The 23,682-nt window shown below is 42.2% G+C and overlaps 3 protein-coding genes across 11 annotated transcripts in view; 2 read left to right on the forward strand and 1 right to left on the reverse strand.

The window, feature by feature from the left end:
- The window catches only part of CLTC (clathrin heavy chain), a 52,753-nt gene extending 43,873 nt beyond the window's left edge, over window positions 1–8,880 (forward strand). The window contains exons 30-33 of one of the 2 annotated variants that reach the window (XM_074974701.1): window positions 248–469; window positions 2,054–2,074; window positions 5,525–5,600; window positions 7,476–8,880. In XM_074974701.1, the coding sequence (XP_074830802.1) occupies window positions 248–469; window positions 2,054–2,074; window positions 5,525–5,600; window positions 7,476–7,600 (444 nt within the window). In that variant the 3' untranslated portion in view covers window positions 7,601–8,880. The remainder of the gene's footprint in view (window positions 1–247; window positions 470–2,053; window positions 2,075–5,524; window positions 5,601–7,475) is intronic. The other variant, XM_074974702.1, reaches the window with a different exon arrangement.
- A 6,352-nt stretch (window positions 8,881–15,232) lies between these two features.
- PTRH2 (peptidyl-tRNA hydrolase 2) lies at window positions 15,233–18,634 on the reverse strand. Of its 2 annotated transcripts, none has more exons than XM_074975039.1 (3): window positions 18,385–18,634; window positions 17,653–17,781; window positions 15,233–16,255 (listed from the first exon to the last, which is right to left on the reverse strand). In XM_074975039.1, exon 3 carries the CDS (start codon window positions 16,232–16,234, stop codon window positions 15,716–15,718), a length of 519 nt encoding a protein of 172 aa, XP_074831140.1. In that variant the 5' UTR covers window positions 16,235–16,255; window positions 17,653–17,781; window positions 18,385–18,634; the 3' UTR covers window positions 15,233–15,715. The 2 variants fall into 2 exon arrangements, with proteins under 2 accessions (XP_074831140.1, XP_074831139.1); XM_074975038.1 differs by having other exon boundaries at window positions 18,309–18,634.
- The window catches only part of VMP1 (vacuole membrane protein 1), an 89,018-nt gene continuing 83,626 nt past the window's right edge, over window positions 18,291–23,682 (forward strand). For 2 of the 7 annotated variants that reach the window (XM_074975034.1, XM_074975028.1), the window contains exon 1: window positions 18,681–18,811. The gene's annotated coding sequence lies outside the window, so the exon portion shown is untranslated. Of the gene's footprint in view, window positions 18,812–19,206; window positions 19,252–22,176; window positions 22,283–22,477; window positions 22,623–23,682 lie in introns of those variants that run through there. The other 5 variants (XM_074975029.1, XM_074975035.1, XM_074975031.1 and 2 more) reach the window with 5 other exon arrangements.

Raw genomic sequence — 23,682 nt, forward strand, 5'->3', positions numbered from 1 at the left:
GAACATTAAAGCTATGCAGACCTAGGTTCACATGGCTTTAATACTAGTATCCGTGATCCTACCCCCTTTGATAGTATTGCTATAATGTACTTGAAAAGCTGTTTTTATGCATCTTGGAAGCCTAAATCCCCAAGATAGCTTTTTTGGAATGGCTCATTACTGCTTTGACCAAACTTGGTATGCCTAGCACAGTTCCTGCTCCATGTGGCTCTTTTAATGAGAGGTTTTGTTCTTTGTTCTTCTGTAGGATGCAATGCAATATGCTTCAGAATCCAAAGATACAGAGTTAGCAGAAGAATTGCTGCAGTGGTTCTTGCAGGAAGAAAAGAGAGAATGTTTTGGAGCTTGTCTGTTCACCTGTTATGACCTTCTAAGGCCAGATGTTGTCTTGGAAACTGCATGGAGGCACAACATCATGGACTTTGCCATGCCCTATTTTATTCAGGTCATGAAGGAGTACTTGACCAAGGTAAAAGCTATTTCTGTTGGTTGAGACTTTCACCTGCCACTAATCTTGATATTGGCTTTGTCAAATGTCTGCCTTGACTTTTATGTTCGCTCTTATTTTCAGTTCATCGGGGGAGAAAGGCTTCACTTTTAAGTGATACCTGCTAGGAAAAAATGAAACACCCACAGATTTAGTTCCCTAGCTACTAGTTAGAAGAACCTGCATCTGTAATAGTTCTCTGCTGAACCCATAGATAATGTGATTCTAGTGCCAAAATTTTCTCCTTGTCAAAGAACTGTCCCCCCCCCCCCCCCCCCAATAGAGAAGTCTGGAAACTACCCATGCATTATGGGTTAGCACTCCCAGATAACCTTTTGTTTAGTGGACAGGAATATTGGAACAGATGTTTTATAAATACTCTTAAATCTACATGTCTGCCATGCTCTTAAGTGGAAAAACTTAGTGTTTGGCATAGCTCAGTAATTATTTGAATAGTCAACGGATACAGTGAATTGAAATATGACTAATTGTAATCCTCTCAATCTAGATTCATTTTGGGGTGGAATCTCTGAAATGTAAGTGTTATGAAGCAGACTACTTGAACATATGTTCAAGGACATAAGACACACAACTCTAGTTTTAACTAGCCTCTTTTCACTCTTGCTTGCTCTTTTTGTTTGAAGAAACTCCTTTATTTTTAGGATGCTTTCCTTCTAGCAAGACTGTCCAGATAAATCTGACAGACTATAGAGGAATTTTTTTCCTCTGGCGCTTTAAACTTTCCGTTGTGGGTATGCTTTATGTATGTGTAAACCTCCAGGAAAAAGCCACAAGCTATTTAACTGTAGCACCTGTTGGTTTTTAATAGTGTTTTCAATTCCAGTGTCACCAGACTTTTTTTCTTGGACAACTTCAGCTACACTGACTTTGAGCATTTTCTGTCAATCACTTTCGATACAACTTATTCTTTGGATTCTCTAATTTTTATGATAAAGCTTCTACAGCTAGGGGCTACTAGGTAACCTTATTTTGAGTGATAAAACAAGTAATGCACATTTGGTTGCACAGAGGGAGGATTTGCCTGTTGATGTTCAAAGGGTGTGTGGTGGTTTTTTTGTTTTGTTTTTTTTTATGGCAGTTTTAGAGCCACTTGTTGCAGAGTCAAACTAGTGCAGAGAAATTTTTGGTTGAAAGCAACTGGTGTTAGTGCTTTAGAAAACTTTCAAGTGTGTATCCTATTGGTGATCATGGGATACTTTGACATCAGTCCCAACTAATATAACGTTACCTTTGAGTGTGTGCACTCTAGTCTTGAATTAGAACTTTAGTGCATATATATTAAACCTCGAGTATAAATGCTGCAAAAGGATTTACCTTATTGTATTCATAGTTTGACTTATTAGTCAATAAAATCTAATGACCAATACAAACTACAGCTGGCTTTCTGAAGCAGATACTTCTGGTGTTTCCTTTGTGTTTACTCTTTTTTTCTTGTATCTTATCAATTGTTTCTTCCCTGATTCTTATGTTGCTAATTCTACCATTATATGCTACATATGGAATTTGATTTTTTTTTCTAAGCTGCACTTCTGAATTCCTTTGCAGGTTGATGCAATAAAGGAAAAGGTGAAAGTTGATTCTTTTCCATCTTTAAGTCTGGAGGACTAAGTCTAAAGAAACTGCATGAGTTTTTTCTTTCCTACCTTTACTACACTGCTGCTACTGCTTTTTTCCCAACAATATCTCACTAAAGCCTCTGCAAATTGTTTAAAACTACAATAGTTAGAACTGTAGGACAAAAGTAGATACACTTGCTACTAATCGGCTAATAGACTCTTCAGGAAGGGCAGAAGGCTGATCAGTTGGATCACAGTCCAAGTACTAATTTAAAGATACTAATGTTGACCAATACTGTACAAACAGCAGGAATTGACAATAACCACTTTCTCTGCAAGAAGCAGTAATTAAAGCAATTCCAGCTCCAGCCAGAGACTCTAGTTTAACAAGGAAGTTGTTATATGTACCTTCTTTAGCAGCAATTTTTGCAAATTTATAAGGACTGTGATCCAGTCTGATTTATTGATTCTTACTAATGTGTGTGCTGACAGTAGGCAGAATAGATACTAGCTGCTTCAGAAGAGACTTTTCCTCATGTTTCTTCAGGTTTCCAGTTCTTATGGTGCTAGTCTGTTTCGATGCAGTAACTTAAAACTTAAGCTATTATATCAAGTCTTGTGTTTTACCCTCCCCCTCCTCATGACATCCCTCATAGCTGAGCAAAAGAGAAGACTGCCTTCAGGGCTCTTCAGCTTCTTAAACAAAACAAAAAACCAACCTCTTGCTACCTTTCCAAAAAACGCTTGTAACATGTGGTAATGCTAAAACTTGAACTCTTTTGATGCCTGTCTGGCACTTGGCTATTGTTGGTCAATTATGCCCAGACTGCGGGCAGATTCCAAAGCTTCTGTCCATCTGTTTTCTGTACCCTATACCCGCTCCCAATTTTCCTTGGAACATGAGCCATGCTGGCATAATTTGTGTAACATTTGTGTGTTAAATGTGGTTGGGCAAAGGGCAGGCAAGCTTATGTAAAGGGCTTGAAGACTAAATCAGTGCAAACTACCATCTGCTGTTTATACATCCATCTTGGTCACCACTGGAACTCAAGGCTAACCTGAGTAAAACGCATCACGTAAGGTCCTTCAGCAGCTAGTAAGTGAGGCAGTAAGAAAGCGTGTGTGTGGAAAAAAGGTAATTGAACTGCAGTGTCTGCATTATTAAACTGAGCATGTACAACAGTCATTGCAATTACATCCCACTATTCCTGAAGCTACGAAGCATTGCTGTGGGCTGCGTGTGGTTTTTGGGGGGAGCCTGTATGGCAATCATCTTCAGATCTCACTACTTGCTTCAGTACTCTTGCCTCTTTTTCATGCACACATAACACCAAAATAACATTGAACGCATGTTACTACTTTTCCTCTGCAGCTTATTGCAGTCTTTGTGGAAAAGCCTTTTTAATGCAGTTTACTTTACTAAAGCAGTGTAAGAGGGCACTGAACCCAGTGATGCTTAATCAAGTGGTGTATAAGGATCACTGTCTTCAGACTTTTAACAAGCTTGTGTTCATAATTAAGTTCCATATGTGTGGTGTTTTTTTAAGAGGCCTCTAAACCAGGTCAGATAAAAAAGGCAGACATTAGAGACTTCAAACAGAATATTCTGGGCTAGGGGTTAGCCAAATATATGGAAACCTGAAACTTTCTGCTTAGCTGTTGCTGCTACTCCAATATTCCACTATCCTATGCAGAGCCTATCTGGATCTATGCTTCAGCATTTCAATACTCCCAGCTAGTCTAGTTAATCCCATTTTATTTTTGAAACAGACTTTAATGTTGAATGCAATTTTTTTTGAGTAAGATTTTTAATGGCATTCTTTCTCTTGTGACTCTAACTTGACAATTGACTTTCTTCAGTGCGGTGTCTAACTTCTCAGAAACAAGATTCTGCTACTCATCCCTGATTGAGCGAAAGATACGACAACTCTCAAATGCCAATACTTGTATTTCGTGCATGAACTGTGGCCTGGTAACTGGGGTCACAAGTGAATATATGGATTCATAAAACCATTAGACTCCATAATGTAGTTCATTTTCTGACTGAAGGACGGCTTGCTTCAGAATGTTTACGACCAATGCTAGTTCTTGTGTCCTCAGTTTGGCAATCCTTTTTTTTTTAAATGCTCTTATGGACATCTGGCATAGTTCAAACAAAGATACATCAAAGTTCTGGGGTACCAACTAGGGAAGGGACCTCAGAGCTCTGTTTAGTATCTGTGGATTGTGTTCCTTTTGAGTTGTCAGTACTTAAGGAGGAAACTGCTGGCACAATGACACTACCTTAGTGCAACTCCAAATAGAGAACATCTTCGGTATCATAAGATGTAGAACACTGGAGTCTGTCTCTGTGGTAGCTATGACTATAACTGTGTATAGCAGCTAGATGAATCCTCTAAGTGGTGTGGAATAGTCAAATAAGCAACTTCCCAAAACAAAGCTATAGTTTCTATTCGGGGGTGGGGGGAAGAGAAAGAAGACTAGCCAACTAATAGCAAAAATACACTAAGATCTAACATGCACCTAACCAGTTTTCAATAGCCCTAATGTGATTAGGGTGAAAACACTGATAGGTGTCGTCGTCCCCCATGTATCTCTGATCCACATAGCTGACTTACTCTGGCCTCCTGTGTAAATACAGTGGGAGCTGGGCATTTATGCACCTATGCTCTGATACTGCTCTCTGTGCAGTGTGGCTCTGAAGAACTTGCCCCATAGTTTGACTTTGCTTTTTAAGTCTATGCATTCCCTATACAAAGTTAGAAACTGCATGAGTGAACAGACTGACTTTTCCCCCTAGGGCTGTTAGTTTCACTAACTTCTTGATGCTCAAGTGAAATGTCAGATGCTGTTGACTGATACTGTTAAGTATTCATAACTATTCTGTGCCCTTGTAAGAATTTTCTCTTAAATAGAAGTTCTAGACTGGAGACATTTTGTCTAGTTCAAGGGTTTCTTATTTATTGTGAATGAGAACGGATAATCTTCCAGTTGCTGCACACTTGTTGAAGTGTGGTGCCAAGCGTGTGTACACCAACTTGGTACAATCTTATGTTGTCTTCACACTAGATTGACAAACTTTCTCTCTGTATTCTAAAGCTGCTGGAGTACTAAAATGACTCCAGTGAACTTTCCTTACAGTATTTTAAATATGGTCAAGGATTTTAAAAAAAACACAATTGGTTGCCCCTGGCTGGGACCTTGCATGCCAAATTTCAGCCTGGTGTGAGCTTTTTACAGCTGTCCTGTAAATCCTTCCAGGGGGCTTTCTCATGGAAAAATGCTGAGACAAACTTGACTGCAGCAATATCAATGTTGCTACTTGAATTTGTAAGCAGTGGTCTTCTCTTGAGGGTGGTTAATGTACACGAAGGCTTTTCCACGTCTCTGCCAGAAAAATAAGTAACATGTTTCTATAGAGAGGGGTGGTGGTTTAATTATTGGGCCTTCGTATTTCCAGGTGGATAAACTGGATGCCTCAGAGTCGCTGAGAAAGGAAGAGGAACAAGCTACAGAAACACAACCTATTGTTTATGGTAACCTTTCTTTTGATTCACTTATCACTAATCAGTGCATTAATGTCCAGATACACAATTATGCACTAAATATTGGTATTGATATTGCTTCCAAAGTTCAATGCATAACACTGACAAGCCACATCTCCCTACCCATATCCAAAGCAATAGCCCTGAAAGTGGGAAGTTTCTGCTAATTAAGCAGGGTGGTGTTGGTTTGAGACTAGTCTGACAAGCAGTATCTAAATTCTACATTAACTCTGCCAAGTCTGCTTTGAAAGTAATCCATACAGTCTGTGGTGCTTCACTGCCCTTGTAGGAGGCTGGCTGACGATTGCACAGCCCTCTTAAATCGCACATACCCCAACATGTTCAAGGAACTCTTACCAAAGGTAAATATTAACCATACTTCAGAGGGCTAGAAATCTGGAGAAATACATGCTGCTTCAGCTTCATTCCTCACCTCTCTTCCCCCTTTAGTCCCGCACCCCACTCTTCCACACTTCAGCTAATCCCCTCCTAACTGAATCCACCCAAACTAACCATTGCTGTCATAACTTTGTTCACTTTGTATTCTAGCATAGCATCCTCCCACATAAGTATTTTTAATTGTAAGCCCTTTGGGCAAGGGAATGTTTGCTCCTCTGTACAATTCCTTGCACAACAGGATCCTATTTTTGCTTGGTCCTTGGGCACACCATACAATTAAACTTTTGTGAAGCAAAATAGAACACAAGTATCAAGAAAAACACGTTCTGCTATGGGAAGGTTGGCGATTCAGACTGATCTGTGGCAATACCTATAGACACACATACCATTCATACCTAAACTTGCAATAAAATGCAGAAAGCCATGGAGGTAGGTGAAGGGCAAATGTGCAAAATCACTGGAATGGTGCATAAATTATGTAACTCTCTTTGTGATGGAACATGACTGTTCCAAGTAAATTTCTCAAAAGTGTGTGAAAATGAGAAAGGGATAAACAGAATAGCTTTAATATACTTCCCTCGTAGTAGAAAATCATGTTGCATAAATTTAAATGTTTGCCAATTTATTCCAATTGGCATAATTTTTTTAAATTGGAACATAAATGACTTTGAGCAAAATCTGGGCAGGAACAGTTCTGTGACCAGAATACTGAGCTACTATGAGTATCTAGAAAATACCTCAAAGTCCCTATACAGTATTGCCTTCCTCACTGTTTAGTTGGTTTTGCAGTAAAATTACACTAGGGTGTGGCAGCTGGTCCAATAAATACAAGAAAGCAGTGACAAAGTGGGAGTAAACAGAAGGTGGTTACAGCACTTGGGTATTGGATGTAAAATTGAGGGTGGGGCCTGATTGTGGTGAGCCACTATATTAAACTGTCCATGACCTAAAATGCATAATCAAGACTAACTCAAACTGATCGGGGATTAGAGGGACTGGGCTAGGGCGTTGTATAGGTTAAGGTGGATAAACATCTCACTGCATCATAGGGAAGTGAACTTATTTGCCATTCCATCTTCTACAATATATGCTACAAGTAGCTTCTAGAAACTAAAGCAAAGCATCTAAATCCATGTACTTCCTTAGATCTCTTGAGGAAAGATACTTTAAACATGGCTGCTTCTAGAAAAGATGCTGATAGCTCCTTTCTATAAGCTAGGCAGAACAGAAAACTCAAAGGCAGTGGAAGGTAGATTACCAAGGACTCAGTAAAATGTTTGAGGTGGTCACAAATAGCCTGATCTCCATAGGTAATCTCATTCCCTAAATGTTTGTTTTTTATCAGCATTATTGTAAAAACTAGTTATTGTACATCTTTTCTACAGTTCCTGGGAAAGAAAGTAGAAGTAGGCAAACTGCAGGAGCTAGAAGAGACTGAAATAATCATTTCACTCTTCCCATTGTCAGGTCAGCCACAGCTAATGTTGACAGCAGGACCCAGTGTTGCAGTTCCCCCACAAGCACCTTTTGGCTATGGCTACACCGCACCTCCGTATGGGCAACCTCAGCCTGGCTTCGGGTACACCATGTAATAAGGTGCAGTGCAAGTCAATCCGGAGCTAGCAAATTTTCTTACTGAAACTCCACCGTCCCTCCCAGCTTCAACTCAAACAGGGAAAAGCAAGCATTTTGCCTTGTGTTCTTGTAACCTTTATTTCATGAAGGACTATGGTTTTCTAGCGCAAACTGTTTGGATCACACCTATGTTCAATCTTTTTTCACATTCCATGTCGTCATTTAGATTTTACTTTGAAAGGGGAATAGCTTAAATGTTTTTGTTCAAGTGGGCTCTTTTTTGCAGGACTGCTTCTTAACATTAAAACAGGCTGTTGTGGAGATTCCAATTTGCACTCTGTAGTGTTAAGAAACTCTAATATTGAATCTTGCGTTCAGTGTATGTGAGCAGCTGACAATATGTACTGTCTATCTAAATGCATTTAAGTCTCATTGTATATTCAAAGAAAATGCTAAAGCAAAGATATTTCTATTTGAACTTGCAAGACGGCCGATGACAGACAACACTAATCAGCATATCCTACTCTGGATTGCATAGCTCTTAAAATGATTTAAAAATGCGTATGGACAACCTTGCCTGATTTTTAAAAATGAGTAAAATTTCCCTTAACCTATGCAGGTTTTGCTTATAGAAAATGCTAGTGTTTTGCTCATTCCATATGTAACAGATGACCTTATGTTTTTGTGCTGTATCCTGTGATTTTTTTGTGGGATCATTCCATTTGGGAACAGAGCACCATGATTCCAATCTGTGTATTTACTAACCCTGCCCTGAGGTTTGTGTATGTTGGATATTGTGGTGTTTTAGATCACTGTTTTGAGTGTACAGAAGAGAGAATTCAAACAATATTGCTGTTCAGTTTTGTCTGTGCAATTTGAAATTACTCAAATTTAAAAATAAATTACTGGACTGTGGACATCCTGTATAGTGGTAGTTTCACTTATGTATCTTTCTCTTCAAAACTAACCTAACCATTGAGACCAACTATTCCTGTAGCTTCACTTGGTGTCGGGGGCCCAAGTTCAGACAGCATTCCTAGGTTAAGGGAGGGGCCATCATCTTAGCAAAACAAATTGAGAATGGAGACTATTGGAAAGTGTCTTGCACTGATGGATTATGCAGTAAATATGTATTAATGCTTTTCCTATAGCGAGGACTATACCAGACAGTTGAAAATAGCACTTTTCAAAAGTTGGCTATATGTGGTCAGCTACAGCATCTTAACTGGGAGATACTTTAAGGTTGTAGTCTGTTTCAGTTAAATTGACAAAGATCATGTTTTAGGTATGTTAAGTTGCCTTAATATATTTAGCTTCAAATAAAATTGACTTAAATGTTTGACAATGCTGAATACTGTCATATTTGAGTATGCAGTTTTAATGCATCTGTTGCTAGAGGCACTGATACCCATACCAAATCAATTCATGAAAACTTAGCGTTTCTGTTTCAGCCATATCACAATCTTAATATCATAGTGGCTGGTTATGAATTTTGTTAAAACCAGCTTCTGCTGAAATGAACTTTAAGTGTGCTCCACTCCCTGGGTTTTTCCTGATCACTTTCAGTTTGATGAATCAGGTCTGTCACCTTACAAGGAAGTTGTTATACTCTACAGGGGGCTGCCTCTTGAGTCCAGATGAAAACTTAAGCTGCTGCATTTTGTACCAGTTTATCTATTAAGGAGTGGTTCAGTGGTGGCACATGTCAGCAGTACTCCAAAATCTGCATCTACTACTTTGGTTTCTAAATTGCATTTAAGGTGGTTGTGATGTATAAGCACTGCATGCATTGGGTCTTGCTGCTTGAGACAACTTCTTTCCAATGCCATACTACCACAGTTCCGTCTGCTTATCATGGATGAGCACCCTCTGTTTGGAGTAGAGGAGCTGGCAGTACAGCATTCTCTGAAAGCGATCCTCTGCTCTGGAATTGGCTTTTCTTGTCCCAAATGGCTCAAATCTTGACCTGTGGAGTGCTGAGACATTTACACGGGCTGATGTGGAGGCAGGGGCACCAAGAGGCTTGTTTGGGTCCCCTTTATCTAAAATGTACAGATGAGCTAATTTGCCAAAGCTGGAAACTTGCCCAACTAATGTACATCTGTGCTCAAATACATAACCCTAAATGATCAGACTTCATTACTGGAGCCATAAAGCTAGACTGCTTCAAATTGTCATGATAAATCAGACCATGTCTCAAGGGTTTGGGTAGCCCTTAACTCTCCAGGTGATCATGGAAAAGAGTCATGAAAGAGTAAACTTATTTCCATTTTTTGGTGTAGATAGGCTTATCCTAAAACCTAGTGAAGTAAACAAAAATCTGACTGGGAGGGGAACTAACACTCTTCCTGTTTCAGGCCTTGTGGTGAGGGCATGATATTAAAGCTTGGTTCTGCTACTTTAATCTGATTGAAACTCTACCTTACTATGTAAATCTAAGGCTAGATAAACTTACTCTTGAGCTACCAACAGGGGATACTTTTTTATTTTTAAAACAATTTCTCATGTGCTTCAGCCTGGGGGTTTCCAGGAAGAGGAAAACCACCACCCAGAACACAGTTTATAAACTTAGTTGTAATCTTGAAGTGGAAGGAAAAACTGTTAGGGAATTAGTTTAAGATTACTAATGCATGTTAAAACTAGCCACTCGTAACTGGGGAACATAAGTATGGTACTTCATAACCATGGCCCACATTCCAGCATTGGGAACTACAGGCTCTTCCCTAAACTGTCCCACTGTTATACATGTATTTACAGATTCTGCTTTGTTCCATTGGTTTGTATCTCTTGTAGATGTCCTATGGGAGTAGTTACCAGATAGCAACTGTGGGAGGGAGGGGAGAACAGGACAGGGGGTGGGAGTGGTAATAGGCACCTAAGAGTCCCAAAAAAGGACTGTCCCTTTAAAAACAGGTCACAGAATATCAGGGTTGGAAGAGACCTCAGGAGGTCATCTAGTCCAATCCCCAATTTTTGTCCCAGATCCCTAAATAACCCCCTCAAGGATTGAACTCACAACCCTGAGTTTAGCAGGCCAATGCTCAAACCACTGAGCTATCTCTGAGCCCCCCAATCTGGTGGCATCTAGTCACCCTATATGGGAGTCCACTCCACCAGGTACCTTATTACTGTTGTGGTAATACCACTAAGCCAGGTGCTTGTACACTCTGCTGTGAACAAGGTTACATCTGAACACCACAACTAACACCTCCCTTCTACTGGTCTCTAATGCACTGCTGCAGAACCATACAGTAAGTCTATCCAGCTTAACCTTGTCAAATGGACATGGCAACTATGAAAATCATGATTAAACTAGCTGATCTAGTTCCTATTCACTAGCAATAGGTATGTAGAGCTTTCAGAGGAAAGCTTCAGTTTCTAAACTGCTGTTAACATCAACTCACTCAAATGTAGCTAAAAATCACCACCACAATCTTTTGTGCCAAGCCAGGTTCAGGGATAAAGCACAGGTGCCTGTAAACCATGAACTGAAAAGACAATTATGCCATGGGCGAGGGAGTGGAGAGACCACCCTCTAACAAGAATGGATGTGCCTGTACAAGAGAAACTTACCTTAGTACCTTCCATGGAAGGTACAGCTCAATCTCCAACTGAACAGTTTAAAAAATGTTTAACTTTATTGGTAAGCAAACTAAAACCTGCACATCACAAGATTAAAATCAACTTACTTGCAGTTCTCATGTTTTTCTGGTTTCCGGCCTCTTAACAGCTACTGAAACTCTACTTAAATTAGACAATTGGAAGAATTCAGATGGTCTCATAGCTCTCTCAAAACTGTGCAAGTTCTTTACCAGCTGTAGGGTCAGTTACACTTGAGGGGCTGGGTGTCTTTCTGCTTTGATGTTTGAAATAAGCATTTATTGGCTCTGAAGTACTGATGATCAAAGAATATGTAACCATTCCTGCCTCTGGGAGTAGGCACATCTACATAGCTTTAACTGTCACTTCTGAACCAGACTTGAGCTTTACCTGAACAAGGCAGTCTACTAGTGTCTTTTTAAACTTTGTATCCACACCAGGTGCTCTTCAGCCATAACTTAGTTGCAGATTTAGAGTTGAAATGACAGACGAGCAGCTGATATTGGTCAAAATATACACACCCCTTCCTGTTAAGTGCATCTTCCAACAGCTTGTTTTGGGGGGCTTCTTTAAAGTGTCCCCTTTCTACATTTTTAGCAGGGATGATTGGTTATAAAACTAGCAATCATAACAGCAGGCTAGACAGACTATATTCAATAAGGGGATCCAGGCCCCCTTTAGAGCTGAAATTTATTCACAAGCTGACTCAAACAGGTAGTTAGCTAGAGAGAGGAAGAAAAATACCTATAATGAATGAATACTGCTTCAACCAAATTAACTCAGGGTAAAAGGATGCTGTAACTTCTTGGCTCCTACAATGCTTTAATAAAACTATTAGCTCTATGAACTACAAAGCAAATCATTAGGCACTGCTGCTCTGTGAAAGAGCACATGCGAACTTATGTTCTGGCCCTTTGGGTTCAACATAAAGGGACATTCCAGCAAGGGGTTATGCTAATCTAACTAGGGAAGGCTTCTGTGACCACACCAGGGAGTCTCCCTGTGGCACAAAGCAGTGGCTTCCAAGTAATAACTAGTTCTTATAGTACTTTTTAGATCTCAAAGCACTTTACACAGGTCAGTATTGCTTTCCCCATTTTACAAATAGGAAACAACTTCAGCAGAAGTGACTTACCTGAGCTGGGACTAGAACCCAGGTCTCCTGAGGTCCAGTGGTCTATTCAGTATGCCATACTGCTCTGACTGGTTAACTCCTCCCAGCTATTCTAGCTACTTGTGACCCCTGTTGTAATAGTTGAGCATCTCAAATAATTCTCACCATCCCTATAAGTTAAGTAAATAGCTCTGAGGCTTAGATCAGTGTCTTAACCACAAGTTTATCTACCTTTGCAATATAGCCTTGTGTTCAATGCCTCCTTAAGTTTTGTGCTTACCGAATAGTAGCCTTATCTTCTGAATATCAGGACCCTAACATCCACCTGTAAGTCACTTAATGTTTTCCTTAAACCTACACAAATTACCTTTTGTGGTGGCTAGGTTGAGTTTAAGCCATGCGTTTCCCCATCCAGAGCAACCTTCTAAGAGCCCCTTTGTGACATACTGCAGGGGATATGATGATGGGTACTCAGAAGACAGCACCTATTCTCACCTCTGCCACTAATTTAGAAAGATGAAGTGATTGGCCTAAACTCACCCACTGTGTCTCATTTCCCCCTCATACTCTTTTGTTTAGATTACTTTTAGAAAGCACTGCTGTGCTTCCCCCAAGAGGCTTTTAAACAATGAGCAATTACCTTAGCTCTCCCCCAAGACCTCACTTTCAAGAATTAATTTAACCACTAAAGGGCAGTTTTCCCAGTGACTACAGCCTTGTCATCAAAACTATGATCAATTACAACACAGGCTGCTGCTCAAGTACTAGCAGCATGGACACCTCACCAAAAATTCAATCTACACTAGAGAAAAGGTTCAGCAGAACACCTTTTGCTCCATTTTGCATCTGTGTTCTACCCTATGCTACAACTTGACCAGCTAAAATTGAGCTAAAGGTGTTACCCTTAACCTACACCAGGAAAAAGTCAAATGGATTGATTTTAGTTAGCTAAATCCAGCCTACACATGACCACTTTTCCTAGTAAAAACAAACCCAAAGGAATGAAACCAGTCAAAAAATAATCCTTAAAGAGGAAAATGGGGTGCAAGATACATCCACCCCCCCACCCAATTATTTTCATGTTAATTACTGGTTAGCACTGATACATGATACAAGGAATGGTGGAGAGAGGCTTATCCTAGTTGGCATTGTTCCAATTTCTTTTCAATCACAGTACTGTTACACAAGCCAACCAGCAGGGGGTAGTGCAATAACATAGCTTGCACCCTACATCAAGGGCCACCTGTTGCTTTTCACTACTGTTTCTTAAAGGCAAGGCTAGAACACTGCAGTTGGAGTTGAGCTTCAGTCTCATTTGATTACATGATGTTGCATCAGCTGATTTATTGCATAAATGTTTCATGTAGACTTGCTAATGTGGTAACAGTTATGGTTTCAGAGCTCTGCTGTTATTTCATCTCCCCAAGTGCATGCCTCAAACTATTAAGGGAGCTATTTTTTTTCCCTACTTACAGACTTTCCAGATATTTTTTCCAAAACATTTAATTTGCAGTTAGCCCTGGTGACACAGGGCAAGCTAAAACACAACACAGATATTGGATTGAAAAAAAATGACATCCTACCTGTACTAACATGCTAGTCTACAAGGAAATTAGAAAAGGAGTACTTGTGGCACATTAGAGACTAACCAATTTATTTGAGCATAAGCTTTCGTGAGCTACAGCTCACTTCATCGGATGCATACTGTGGAAAGTGTAGAAGATCTTTTTATATACATACAAAGCATGAAAAAATACCTCCTCCCACCCCACTTTCCTGCTGGTAATAGCTTATCTAAAGTGACTACTCTCCTTACAATGTGTATGATAATCAAGGTGGGCCATTTCCAGCACAAATCCAGGGTTTAACAAGAACATCTGGGGGGGGGGGGGGGTAGGAAAAAACAAGGGGAAATAGGTTACCTTGCATAATGACTTAGCCACTCCCAGTCTCTCTTCAAGCCTAAGTTAATTGTATCCAATTTGCAAATGAATTCCAATTCAACAGTTTCTCACTGGAGTCTGGATTTGAAGTTTTTTGTTGTTGTAATATAGCAACTTTCATGTCTGTAATCGTGTGACCAGAGAGATTGAAGTGTTCTCCGACTGGTTTATGAATGTTATAATTCTTGACATCTGATTTATGTCCATTTATTCTTTTACATAGAGACTGTCCAGTTTGACCAATGGACATGGCAAAGGGGCATTGCTGGCACATGATGGTATATATCACATTGGTGGATGTGCAGGTGAACGAGCCCACCTTGATTATCATACACATTGTAAGGAGAGTGGTCACTTTAGATAAGCTATTACCAGCAGGAGAGTGGGTTTGTGTGTGTGTGGGGGGGGGGGGGTGAGAAAACCTGGATTTGTGCTGGAAATGGCCCAACTTGATCATCATACACATTGTAAGGAGAGTGGTCACTTTAGATAAGCTATTACCAGCAGGAGAGTGGGGTAGGAGGAGGTATTTTTTCATGCTTTGTGTGTATATAAAAAGATTTTCTACACTTTCCACAGTATGCATCTGATAAAGTGAGCTGTAGCTCACGAAAGCTTATGCTCAAATAAATTGGTTAGTCTCTAAGGTGCCACAAGTACTCCTTTTCTTTTTGTGAATACAGACTAACACGGCTGTTACTCTGAAAGGAAATTAGAACCTCTCCTTTTTTCAGCTGCCTTGTATGTGGAACTGGGAAGAGAACCTGACTGTTTAAGTACCATAGTAGCATAGGAAACAAACTCTGCTGAATTGGTCTCAGAACCTTTGTTCATTCTGTTTTACTGAGCTTAAAGTCAAGCTCCTGATGCGTTACCACCACCCAACATTGCTTGGCCCACTTCCAAAGAAAAGTGGGGTTAGGCTTGCTCTTTCAGCTTGGGTAGTGACATCTTATCCACCTACCATTTCCCCTGCAAATTCTGTTGGATACTGGATTCTTCCCTTCCTGTCTTAAAGTTGGTGAAGCTATTTAACAGTTGCTATATTTCAAACTAGAGATGGTTGAAATGGTTGCTGTACATAGGTGGTATTTTAGGTTGCAAAAGTAAGCTAACAGTGTTACATATGTTACAGTTCCAGGGTTTACTGCACTTCTGCAGTCTCCTCAAGTCTTTTAAGTCTCAGGCCTTTAGCTGCCATCTGTCTGGTTCAGGACTTGTGTTCCTCTCCCTCCAAAAGGAGAATTTTAGGGTTGCTCTTCCTTTGCAATTCATTGTGCTTATCCCAGCAGCTAAATATTTTTTTAAAAAGTGACCACACTAGGCAAGGAAAGGTCTAATGAAGATAGACATGCTTTTTATTTATACTAAAGCAGAACCATGGAAATGAAAACATAGCTTGGATTTTATCCCCATTACTACTTTGGTGCTGAAGTATACAATTGCTCCAATAAAACTCAGGCTTGTTCTCCATCTTAGAAGAGTTTGAGATGGCCAGAAACTTTATCCACTATATCAGCTGGTCCTGGTCCAATACCTAGTACAGTCCGGGAGCCTGGTGCTATCTGAGTACGACCTGCATCTTGGATTATACTCACAGTCAGTCCCAGCTGTTGAGCATCAACAAGGAGTTGAACTAGCGACTCTTCATTAGGGGCTTTGAGAACCACTTTTGGCTGTCCACAATACTCCCACTGTTTAAGCAGCTCAGGATTTCTTCGTTGAACTTGCTTGTAGGCAGAAACTGCAGCATGAGAACACTGTGCTGCTACTTTACCCTTTCCCATCTTTAAGTCATTACGGACTATCAGCACCATCTTGTATTCTCCAGACTCTCCCATGATACTGGCTTCATTCCCCAGCTCATTTACAAACACAGGCATTTTGGCTTTGGATGGTCTAAAGAATCGCCCACGAATGCCCCAGCCCAGGCACACTCCACATGCGACTCCTGCAATTATGCTGAGGACACCCGGTTTAGAGAGAGAATCCATAGTAGCAGATTGGAAGATTGACTAAAACGAGAGATGTTAAGATTATCTTAATAAAACATATCCTTTAACATTATATTATGCCTTTCATTGGAGCACCACCATACAGCATGGGACAGTGTAGTTATCAGAACGCAGGACACCTGAATCCCAGTCCCCATTGCTTCCTATTAGAGAGTACTCATCTAGGTGAGAAAGTGTAACTCACGTTAACATTTTATAATATCTTAAGGGGTTTTTTGGCTTTCTGGAATCATGATCAATTCTTTATCATTGAGAAACAAAGGGACATTCATAAAATGGAGAAACTGTTTTATTTTCATGTACTATGAGACAGGGAGAACAAAAGTTCCCAATCTGCCTTCTCTAGTGCATCAGATTATTCTTACACATCAACAAAAGTGTTGAGTTCTGATTGCAAAATCTTCATTGCTGATGAGGCACAAGCCAGAAGGAACTCAGATCAACTTCTGGATTCCATCTGGCATTTATAGAGCTCGGAGTTAAAAAAAAAAAAAAAGTTTACTTGCATATATTCAGTAAATATTTACAGAACAGATTGGAGCTGGCGCTAGTGAGATAAACATGAAACCATCTTATGCCTCTTTTCTGATCTCTGGAGATGCCCAGCACCCACAACCATAATTTAAATTAACAAGAGCTGCCATGCTCAGCACCTCTGAAAGTTAGGTCATTGTGGGCCGGCTCTTGGGAGCGTAGGGAAGCCTCAGAGTAGTATTTTTCTATTGCATGCATCCGATGAAGTGAGCTGTAGCTCACGAAAGCTTATGCTCAAATAAATTTGTTAGTCTCAAAGGTGCCACAAGTACTCCTCTTCTTTTTTCACAGTAGTATGATGCTACATGGTTCATATACAGCAAATTCTAGTGTCTCAGTTCAGTGGACAACAGACATGAACTATGTTTTGCTTTTTTCTCAGAATTTGCTTTGTGGCAACAATGATGGGTGGAGCAGTACTCCCCAGGAAATGCATTATTAGAAAGAAATTCTGCAGCCAGAATCTTGCTCTACTTGAGCAAATGTAAAAAAACCACCCAAATCAATGGTATCTGAGGCTTCGTGGCCAGAAAGCATTATTTGCTTTAGTAGCCAGTGGGGAAAAGCTGCTATAAAGATCTGGTAAGTAGGAACAACAAGTGCTAACTGTAGTACAGAAAATTTTATAATGAGGTCATGTTTCTTGCTCCATGGAGCATTCAATATAAGCGGAATCGCTCTCAGCACTTTATGATCCAGTGTTACAATTTGAGATTTTTTGTTCCCCTTCAATATAAGGAAAGTTTCTCTCTATCCAAGTTCCAGTGCGTTATGTGCTTTACATGTATAGTTTCCCCACAGTCCACACCATGCTATATAACCAGATCTAGTGATTAGAGGAAGAACAGCTAGCTAGTCCCTACCTGTCCTGGGGCACCGCACTGCACCCCAGAAGCGGCCAGCAGGTCCGGCTCCAAGGCAGGGGGCCACAGGGGTCCACGTGCTGCCCGAGCACCAGCTCCGTGGCAAATGTGAGCTGGGGTGGTCAGTACCTGTGGGCGAGAGCAGAGCATGCTGCAAAGCCTGCTGGACCTGTCTGGAGCCCCCTCTTGCACCCCAAATCTCTCATCCTCCCAGAGCCTGCATTCCCACCAGAGCCCTCACCCCCACCTGCACCCCAACTCCCTGCCCCAGCCAGGAACCCCCTTCCTGCACCTTGATACCCTCATTTCTGGCTCCACCCCAGAACCTACAGCCCCATTTGGGGTTCTCACCCCCTCCAGCACTCCAAGCCCCTGCCCCAGCCTCAGCCCAGTGAAAATGAGTGAGGGTGGGGAAGAGCGAGGCAGGGGGAATGCAGTAAGCGGGGGTCGGGGCCTCAGCAAAGGGGCGTGGCTAGGGTTTTCGGTTTTGTTTGTACCAACAGAAGTTGGCAACCCTACTCCCATCTCTCGGCGTCTCCCAGGCCCCTGCGTACCAGGGTCCCCAGCCTACACGGCCCCCCGGGCACAGCCTGTCAGTGTCTCATGCCCCCCGGCTGGGGAGATCCCAGGGCTGCCCCCCCAGAAACGGGCCTTACCTGGAGGGGAGGCGGCTCTGCTCCACTTCCCGCCCAGCGCCCCGGGGCGAGGGAACAGGAAGCCGAGTCACCTCACCTGAGACTCGCCTCCCGTTCGTACCAAAGAGGCCGCTGCTACCGACCCACCACGCGCGAGCTTCAGCCGCTTCCGGCCACTTTTCCTCAGCAATCGTCGCCCGCCTATGACGTCACGCCCTCACGTATCAATCGCAAATTATTTAGTCCGGGACGTGGCCCATCTTAGAAACGTCATCGACGGCCAACGGGAAAGCAAATGAAAAAGAAAAGGAAAAAAAAAAACCGAACACGAATTTTCTGGCTTGAGCGGAAGTGACGTGAACGGCAACGTCCGGGAGGCGTGCAGGAAGTAATGGAATCAGCGGTCACTTCCGGTAGGTGGAGTGGGCGAGATTTGCCCGCCCCCCCCCACCCCCCAGTTTTGGGTTGGCTCGCGCCCAGCGGCAGCAGGAGCCGGAGACGCCGGGTGGAGAAGCCGCAGCTGGGTGAGTGCAGCTCCCGGGTCGATCCGGGTCCCCCGCCCGCTGCGCTGTGGGGCCCCTGGAGCAGAGACCCCCGCGTGTCCTGCCTCAGCCCCCCGTCAGCTGCGGGCCTCCCTGGCGCGGCGTCCCCCAGCTCTGAGCCTGCAGCGGGGACCCCTCAAGCCCTACCCCGTTCCCTGAGGCAGGAGGATCCGCCCCCTCTTCTCAGGGCCAGCTCTTCTTCCTACGGGGGTCACCCTGAGGCAGGGAGCCTTCCTCGGCTCCTCTCCTTCCTCCCCCATCACTGAGCATCTCCGGGAGGGAGCCTTAGGGGCGGGAAGCGGGGGGGCAGGGAACCCTGCCAGGCGAGCCCATGTGCTGTTTTCCCAGCAGAATCCCATGTGATCCTGTGACACTTTATCTGCAAGCCAAGCCAAGTCCTGTCAGCCCGGCAGGAGGCTACGGTGAGGACTGGAAACTGGCTCATAGCCCGTGAACAGAGAGTGATGCTCAACGGCAGTCTGTGGAGCCAGGGCAGGTGTCCGGGTGTATATGTGTGTGTGTGTGTGTGTGCTGTATTAGCTCTGTCCTTCACTAACGTCTTCATTGATAACTTGGCAGGAGTGAAGGGTCCACTAATGAAATTTGTAGCTAATACTACGTTGAGAGGATAGAAAAGTGTTAAAGAGGCTCTGGATACATAGGCAAGAAATAACAGCAAAATAGGCTTCCTCTTGGAGTTGAGGGGAAGGAAAGTAACTGTCAGCGTGCACGTTCAATGGGAGGCAGAAACCTGAAGAGAGACTAAGGGGGAGAGTGACCTGCAAATTAGACATCCGTTTGGAGTGACATATGGCAGTCAAAACAGGACATCATAGTACTAGGCTGCATGGGCGTAATATCATAGTGCAGTCAGCAGGGAGGCTCCATATGGCTCTTGCATGATGGCTGCTGTGGTAATGGCTGGTTACATTACCAGAGAGAGTGAAAAATTTCAGGGAGCTCTAAGAAGAGGAACAAAAATGATTGAGGCTGTAGGGATTGACTCATAAGGAAAAAATTAAGAGCTAATTGTTCATAGCTTGACTAAGAGATGACTAAGGTTAGGGATGTAGCCCATGAATATTTAAAGCTTGCCACATTGGGCATATGACTAGAAGCAATGGGAGAAAAAAATAGGCTGAATTATGGTGAAAACTCCGTGCTAGTGAGCTGTGTTGCTGCAGAACAGTCCCCCAACAGACACACGAGTCCCATTGCTTGTGACATTTCAAACCAGATTGAACAGAACTCTGGAAATTGTAGAAAAAGGAATCCTTGTACTGGCCCCAGGGGGAATGACTGATGACACAATAAGTAATTTCTCTTTCTCGCTGTTAAAATTCTCTATTCCCTAATTACCCCATCACTGGGGATTTGCGTTCCTCACCCTCCAGCAGCAGGATTACCCATAACGCCATCTTCAGCAGTAAATGCCACCCTATCTATTATACCCAGGTAATAGTCTATTCCCTTTGGCTTGTGATCGGTGTTGGGCTTGTATTGTGGACCCAGAATCTTAGCTCTTATTCTCTCTCACCAGAGCCAGTGTCATTTCGTGATTATGGCAGGTACTGGGCATTAGGACTCCTGCATTATCTTCCAGCTCTGCCGCTGACAGTTTGTGTGACTTTAGACAAGTTGCCTGATCTTGACAAAAAGTTATCTGTATGATTACTTTGGCAGCGACTACTGTTTGCACATGAAACGGAGTAATTCTGAGCACAGACTGCCAGTTATCTGATTTGTACTATCCTTGATTTACAGGCAGGGGAAACTGAGCTTCAGTAAGAGGTGTCACAGTGGGAGAACTGGAAATACCACTGACATATATATTGTACATGCAGTTCTTTTTCAGAATCTAGTTCTCTTCCGTGCCTCAGTAGGCTAATCTATAATCTAGGAAAATAACACTTGCCTATCAATTGGGTTTGCTGGTTTAATTAACTTTAGTAATGTGCTCTGAGCACCTTGGAGGGAAGGTAGTGCAGACGAACAAAATAATGTTGCTTAAATTGTATTAAGCCCATCTAGGCATTTGCTCTTTGCCTTTACTTTCTCCTTTGGGCTTTTGATCATCTAAAATTGTTACAGTCTTGATGGTATGATTCCACACTCTGCAAGACTGTGAAATGTTAATAAGTCCTATTAGGGGTTGCAAACCTTCGTCCTGTCACAATGCTCACAAAGTAAATGTCAGATCTTTCTGATGCATGAATGTGCCCCACTGGAAAAATTCACATTAATGGCAACCCTCTCCGTCTCAACATCATATTGCATTTGCGGTTTGGGAGTATTTTTTTTTATTCCATGATAATCATTGTAACTGTTGGTTATGTGATTACTTCAGCTAACTTTTATAGGATACAAAGTTTGGAAAAACATGTGCAATAGGAAATGTCATCTTTTCTCAGCACCATCTCTTAATTTGGACTGAGCTTTGTATCTTCCTTTTAGCAGTTGAAGTTGGCAGTTCTGTGCATTGTCTATGAGCAGGGTTAGGAGCAGGAGAGTCAGTCTCTAGTTCTTAAATGGGGAATGGCAGTGGGAAAGGAGAGCAGATGGAAAGAAAGTGCTGACCTCTTAACTTCTGACACGTCCATGTTTAAATCCTGTACTGAGAAACTTTTTTTCTACTTCCTTTATTTTAGTCCATCTTAATCACAGTTTTTAATCAGATCTCCCAAACACTTAATACTGCTGAAAAAGAGTAACATCTAATTATTGAATATTTATGTCTCAGTTTACATGGCTTAATGTGTACAGGAAAAATAGCACATTGTGGAAAGTGCTTGTACAATATATATACTGGCGTGTTTTAGAGACTTACATCTGTTTACTAGGTGCAGCAAGATATTTATTTTGCTTTCTGGGTTAACCCATTATCTACTTCAATTCTGACCAAACCTGCCATTTGGCTTTATTTCAGACCTGTGGTAATAGCAGTGCTGGACTGGAAGAAGCCAACCTTGGTGTTACTGCCCCTGTTGACCTGGAAAATGGTTGCCATTTGTCTTCTGTCATTCAGGGAACTGAGATTTAGAATTGGCTTCTCAGTTCTTGTCCCCAGGTTGTCAGTCTCCCAGTGAGTGTGGTATGAGTGACCATACCTTTTGGTATATGGATGTGACAGGAGACAACTTGTTACCTGGGAGGTAAAATTCTATTTTTTTTCTGCAACCTGAGGATAAATACTTCTGCTCAGCCAGATCCCAGTGTTAGCTGGCTAGACTTTGGGTGTTTCAGGGATGTGAAAGGCATGCCCTTCAAGTTGGCTGACTCATTCTTCAGTAGCAGCAGTTCTAGTATAACTATAATTTTTTTTCCTAATTAAATTAATTTCTTAGCATTCCCTGCTGAAGAACCCTCTTCAAAGGAACCTGTTCCGCTTCTAGGAGGTCCAGAATTCACCTGTGTGACACAACTGGTGTTGCTGGGGTGCTGCTGTCCAGTCAAGTATGTCCTAGTTGCAGAGTCTCATGTTTTGAAAGATGTAGTTTGGGGTGTGGGAATCATGCAGAGCAGGTGAATGGGGAGACAAAGTCCCCAGTGGCAGCTGTAGAGTATTGCAGTGAGTGTTTCCCATTAAGTCCACTAGGAACCTCTCTTTTCTCCCTTTCAGATTTGAATAACCAGGGTATGTGGTTCCACATACAGAAGAGGCACTTCCTAATTTTAATGACCAGGCAGGCTTGGGCATCTGCTTCCTGGGACCAAGTGTCATCCTCTGATTAGAAAACAGGGTAGAGTCAAATCAACTATAAAACCCTTCTGCTCCACCAGCCAGTGGTTGGGGGTAAGAGGTTGTGAAGCTACAGGCTGCTATTATGCCAGGACTACAGTGTTGCCCATTCATTCTAACTGTAGCCTTGCTGTCTCTTTGCTCACCCACAGTTAATTCCTACTGACATTACCTTTCGGCACTAAACTTATTTCTACCTTGTGACCATGTCATTTCCTGCCTCTGTTTGTATTATAAGTCTGTGGAAGCTGGTGATAGTCTAAACTTTTCTAATGCATTGTTGAGTACTGTGTTAGAGCGGTATTAAAAGCACTAACGTTTGCAGGTGGCCCTGCATGAACTGCTTTGTGCTTCTTGACATTGGGTTTAGGTAAAGCTATGTACCTGTCTAACCACTTAAAAATGTGGTTATGTTCTTTTTTGAAGATTTCTCTCTAATCTGTCATGTCTTGCTCAGAATCCATTATTTGTCCTCATATCAGGCTTTTCAAACCATTAATTCTGCCAAAGGGACTGTTCAAACCTTGCCCCAGTTGCTCTGTATGGATGGGCAAAATTGTGACCCTTAGTCCCGTCTGTCCTCCCGAGCCACAGAGCATTGATTGGGTGTTGTGTGTAATACTTACCACTTAGTCTCTGTTTATAAGGTACAGTAGTATCTCACAATGCTTTCCAGACACCAGCTTAATGTGGTAGAGGAAGAGCTTGTTGTCTTAGTGTGTTCTGGTTCAAAATAAGCTAGGGGGTAACAGTTTTTCCAGTGATGATTTGATATGTAACAGGCTTAATGTCTTATGTCACACTGTTAAAGTACAGGGTACTGGAGTTTTACAGTAACTTGGCTGCAATACTTATTATGAGGTCTTTGAGGAGCCCCTCACATCTCCCTTCCTAGGGGCATGCATCATCCTCTCTCTTTGGAGAGTTAGAAGTGGTTTCGTCTGCAACCTATCAATGCCATTCAGAGCACTGTCTGTTTCAGCCCAGAGGAGTTCATTAAAAAGCAATTCAGGGAACTGGCACCCTGCTTCATGATCCACCCCTAGGTTAGGCATGTTGTCTCCTGTCAGCTTACAGAGTGAGGACTCTGACCTGTGATCCCTGTCGTGGCAGC

This window comes from Natator depressus, chromosome 17 (genome assembly GCF_965152275.1).
Source record: "Natator depressus isolate rNatDep1 chromosome 17, rNatDep2.hap1, whole genome shotgun sequence".
Lineage (NCBI taxonomy): Eukaryota > Metazoa > Chordata > Testudines > Cheloniidae > Natator > Natator depressus.

Bases quoted from the DNA above. Each gene is read 5' to 3' on its own strand.
- PTRH2 (XM_074975039.1), bottom strand. From the start codon at position 16,234: ATGGATTCTCTCTCTAAACCGGGTGTCCTCAGCATAATTGCAGGAGTC.